This window comes from Octopus bimaculoides, chromosome 3 (assembly GCF_001194135.2).
Source record: "Octopus bimaculoides isolate UCB-OBI-ISO-001 chromosome 3, ASM119413v2, whole genome shotgun sequence".
Taxonomy (NCBI): domain Eukaryota; kingdom Metazoa; phylum Mollusca; class Cephalopoda; order Octopoda; family Octopodidae; genus Octopus; species Octopus bimaculoides.
This window is the reverse complement of record NC_068983.1, coordinates 46,110,541-46,115,881: the sequence shown is the minus strand read 5'-3', so window position 1 is coordinate 46,115,881 and position 5,341 is coordinate 46,110,541. Positions and strand designations below refer to the sequence as shown.

At 36.5% G+C, this 5,341-nt stretch overlaps 1 protein-coding gene across 1 annotated transcript in view; it reads right to left on the bottom strand.

The window, feature by feature from the left end:
• LOC128247369 (zonadhesin-like) overlaps window positions 1–5,341 on the bottom strand; it is a 60,192-nt gene that overhangs the window by 6,781 nt on the left and 48,070 nt on the right. The window contains exons 14-15 of the mRNA XM_052966739.1: window positions 3,864–4,041; window positions 31–264 (exon numbers count right to left, since the gene is read on the bottom strand). Coding sequence (XP_052822699.1) covers window positions 31–264; window positions 3,864–4,041 — 412 coding nt within the window. The remainder of the gene's footprint in view (window positions 1–30; window positions 265–3,863; window positions 4,042–5,341) is intronic.

Sequence of the window (5,341 nt, the reverse complement as noted above, 5' to 3'; positions counted from 1 at the left end):
TATATATATATAGCTTATTGATATACTTACTGCTTCGCTGATAATAGTATTTTGAACTGCAGTCGGCAAAGGCCAAAGTAAAATTGCCACTCGCATCAACATTATATATGTTACATATTCTACGAGTATGATCGCTGCTAAATGCCTTGCAAAATTTATTAAAATAACACAGTTGACTGCAGTGGCTATAATCCACTGAATATGAAGCCCAAGGAACGGCTTTCAATTCCGCGTTCCATACTTGAATAAAATGACCCCATCGACCTGTGAAGAAAATATATAAAATAGGAAAGAATAATAGTAAAATACCGTATTTTATTAAAAACATAATAAAAGAAAATATTCTTATATTCTTACCACGGTTTAAAAATATGGTTTGAATACTTTCAGTTCACATCCTATGTAGCATAGTATACATGTCTTCAACGCGAATTCATAAGAAAATTTAAAGATTGGTATTTCTTTCTACTTGTTTTTTTCTAAAAATAATGGCCGGTGTTGTCTTTTGAAACGCAATTTTATCATAGTATTTTAATTATATCTTAGGTAAATTTCGACAAACTTAGCAATTGATGTATGCTCTTTAATAATTTTCTACTTATTTCAGGCAGAAAACATTCTTGAAGCATAGGCGCCCTTAATTATGAACATGACAAAATGGACCTTCGTTTACGTTTCTTGCAGGAGTTCATGCTTAGGCACAATACCTCCCAAACTGCTGACAATATCAACAGAGCATGGAGAGAAGGGTCCACAAGTGATCGCACACTACGAAAGTGGTTTCAGAAATTACGTAGTGGTGATGAGAACCTTGATGATGAAGAAGATAGAGGACGGTCATGCAGTCTTGACAGTGAACAATTGAAAGCAATTGCTGAACAAAACTAACGTCAAAGTGTCAGAGAAATGCCTCAGGCACTTGATATCGGTATTGTAACGCTCTCTCGCAATTTACAGAAGATTGGTAAGGTGAAAAAGCTCGATAAATGGGTACCGCATGAACTCAATGAAAATCAGAATGTTCGGAGTTTTGAAGTGTGCTCGATGCTCTTTCTGCGAAACACCAATGATCCGGTTCTTGACCGAATAGTCATTTGTGATGAAAACTGGATCCTTTATGATAACTGTAAACAATCAGGTCGGACAATGGCTTGATCGTGATGAGTCCCCCAAACATTTCCCAAAGACAAAGTTGCATCAGCAAAAGATTATGGTGACTGTCTGGTGGTCTGGAATCGGTGTTGTCCATTACAGATTTTTGAAAGCCAATCATAGCTTTAAAGCAGAAGTCTACTGCAACCAACTCGCAGAAGTGAATGCCCACTTGCCAAAAATGAGACCTGTATTGGTGAATCGGCGTGGCCCAATTCTGCTCCACGATACTGCAAAGTCCCATGTTGCAAGAATTGCACTGCAGAAGCTCACAGACTTGGGATACGAGACTTTACCATATCCTCCATCTTCTCCTGATCTTTCACCCACTGACTACCATTTTAAGAATTTAAACACGTTTTTAAGTGATAAAACTTTCAGGTCCAAACCAAAGGTGGAATCAGTTTTCAAAGATTTCTTAGCATCAAAGCCAACAAGTTTTTATCATCGAGGTGTAAATAATCTCGTTGATCAACGGCAGAGATGTATAGATGTTCACGGCTCATAATTTCACTAATCAAATCATTTCTATTATTTTTTCCAGAATAAAATTGTTTCTAAAATCGACCATTATTTTCCGAACAAACTAATATATACAGTTAATAATTCTTCACTATCACAGATCTCTCAACATCTTAGTTTTAGAAGTTAAATAATAACAAAATTTGTAATTTCCTTGTGTTGCTAACGAAAATACCCAACTGTATCTTTTAACTTCTCCCGGCAACCTACAGTTGATTTGACAATATCCATATTTGGCTTAATGTCTAACTATATTCATACTTTTCAAGTACATGATTATTGGGTTTTGAATCCTAACTTCTTTTATTTAATAATTTCTTCTCCCTCTTCTTTTTTGGTTAGGCTAACTCCTTAAAAGAAAGACAACGAATTATAAACAAATAACATCATTGCTGTATTTTACTAGTTATGTCAAAAATGAAGTAAACAAATTCGTTTCTGCTCTAAGCACAAGATCCCGAAATTTTGGGGGAAGGGGCCAGCCGATTAGATCGACCTCAAAACACAACTGGTACTTAATTTATAGATCCCGAAAGAATGAAAGGCAGAGTCGACCTCGGCGGAATTTGAACTCAGAACGTAAAGACAGACGAAATACCAAAAGCATTTTGCCCGGCGTGCTAACATTTCTGCCAGCTCGCCGGCTTATGAAGTAAACAAATTAACAATTCATTAAAACGCCATCTCACTTTGCTGCAAATATATCTTTACATTAGGCTTCGATTATTACTATATCGTGTTTTGAGGACTTATTGAGAACTTATGACATCAGCTGTATCACTAACTGAAGCTTTCAGAACTTAATTCTGTACTGACTACATATAAAGGTAAATGTATTCGAAATAGGACACCGCCTCCATAAGAAAATAGAAAAAATAGGAAAAGAAACTCCAATATCTTTTCTAATGAATATTTATTGTATACATGTCACTAATTCGTATATGAGAAACCATAAACTGTAAGGGTATCATAACATGAAAAGATATATACGGCATGTGTTGAGTTTCAGTACCAAAATATTTCCGATATTATTGGTACGTGTGGTAGTATATGTTATATAACTCATCGTCGTTGGAGCATTATGAAAGGTCTTGTCTATCACTATGTAAGAAACCCGAATCAGCTGGTTATGTTGACAGATGTAGAATTCAATCCGACAAGCAAACAGTCTTCGGATTAGTTTAAAGTGCTGTCGATATTTACAGTAGCAAATAGTTTATTTCGTTGTCAATGTACTATTGCATAGTTATATATACTACCAAGGATAAAAATTATGAGTCCCTCATTTACTCGCACACAATCTGTGCACAAATGACTAAAGAAAATATAAATCCTTTTCTGAAGGGCATACCGTATATCCTTTCAATAAGCAGATAATAAGATATTCAGATATCAAAACGTGCTACACTGAAGCTGTTTACATTTAAGATTTTCAGAGAAAAATCTGAATACTTTCAGTAATGTACCAAATCCTTCAAAAGACTATCTATAAATGGCGACTATCAAAACATATTCAAATATCCTTCAATTGAAAAATAAGTAAGTTAAACCTGTATTTTATATAACATTTTACATGCAACATGCGAGAATAGCATAATCTTCATAGGATGTGATGATAGTCTCCCGTAGTCTGAGAAAAATGGTTCTGCAATTTCTTGTTGATGAACCCGTATAAATGATTTATTTCAAGTGATCAGTGATCTAATGTGTGAGCTGTACATTAGAGATCTCCCTCTATCACATTGACGTTGCTTGAAAAGGTGCTCGGTTTACCACACGTCGGTTGTTGAAGTGATCGCAGAGCAACGTGAAATGAAGTGTTTTGCACAAGACCACAACGCACCGCTCGGATCAGGAATTGAAACCACGATCTTGCAAGTAAAGTCCTAACCACTAGGCCGGGCGCCCTTACACGATCTTCATATATCTTATACCTAACAAACAGAGAATACCTCTCTTGAAAACGACACATCACAACTTTCGAAAATAGCGCCTGAAATTATTCCAGTTCTGTTTAGTCTGTATATGTAATATGTAGTGAACCAACTGTACAATGCCTTCCTTAGAACATTATTAACATCATATTAGTTCTAATAGTTACGCTCTCTCTGCCTATGACAGTATTATTTAATTGACAGTTAGTGATATGTCAAATGATGGTTATGTAAACACGTAAAATTCATACCTACCAATGGCGTGTTGACAACCACTTCCATAATAACCATTTTTACAGACACACTGTCGTTTACCATTTTTAAAATCACATTTACCATTCTTTGAACAGAAATATGAATATTTCTTGTATTTGCCATTTGCGGAACAATAGTATGTGTTATTACAAGTAGAATCAACGAGATATGTTCCTCTCTGGAAAAAAAAACAACAAAAAAACTATATAATATTTCTATGAATGAATCAAAAGTTGAACATGTCTTAAAATACTGAGGTCATTAGATTGTTTTCTTTATATTTATTTTGCTTAAAATATCCTTATTACTGCAATAAAACATTCTCTTTATGATTAACAATTCCTTCACTACTAATATATTGGTTTCAAATTTTGGAACACGGTGCTTAACTGGTACTTATTTTATCGAACCTGGTAGCGTTTGAACTCAGAACGTAAGAAAAAATGCCACTAAGTATTTTATCCGGCGCGATAGCAATTCTGCCGCCTTATTTTACTACTTGTTTGTTGGTACTCCGTCGCTTACGACGTCGAGGGTTCCAGTTGTTCCGATCAACGGAACAGCCTGCTCGTGAAATTAACGTGCAAGTGGCTGAGCACTCCACAGACACGTGTACCCTTAACGTAATTCTCAGGGAGATTCAGCTGACACAGTGTGTCAAGGCTGACCCTTTGAATTACAGGCACAACAGAAACAACAGGAAGTAAGAGAAAGTTGTGGTGGAAGAGTACAGCAGGGTTCGCCACCATCCCCTGCCGGAGCCTCGTGGAGCTTTAAGTGTTTTCGCTCAATAAACACTCACAACGCACAGTTTGGGAATCGAAACCGCGATCCTATGACCGCAAGTCCGCTGCCCTAACCACTGGGCCATTGCGCCTCCACTTTACTACTTGTATACTAGAAATAATATACAAATATGCTAGAAATAACTAATGCAACGGGCTGCCAGGATCATTAGCACGCCGGGCAAAATTTCTAGTGGCATTTCATCCATATTAACGTTCTGAATTCAGATGCCCCTTTCGGGATCGTTAAATAAGTGCCAGTTGGGCACTGGGATCGATTTATTCGACTTGGCCCTTCTAGAGAAATTGTTGGGCTTGTAACAAAATTTAAAAAAAATCAGTCTATTAAAAACAACTCAGATATCCTTTCTACTAAAGGCACAAGGCCTGAAATTTTGAGAGGAGTGGACTAGTCGATTACATCATCCCCAGTGCATAATTGGTACTTAATTTATCGACACCGAAAAGCAAAGTTGATTGCAGCGACATTTGAACTCAGAACGTGAAGTCAGACGAAATACCACTAAGCATTTCCCCCGGCGTGCTAACGACTCTGCCAACACGCCGCTTTATATTAAAAACAACTTGGATATCGCAATAGATGTGACTTAAGAATTATTTTCTGCTGAAACATACAGTAGTTAGTATTCTTTCTCTTCGACCTCCTTTTAGACTCGAGAGATAAGTCTTTCA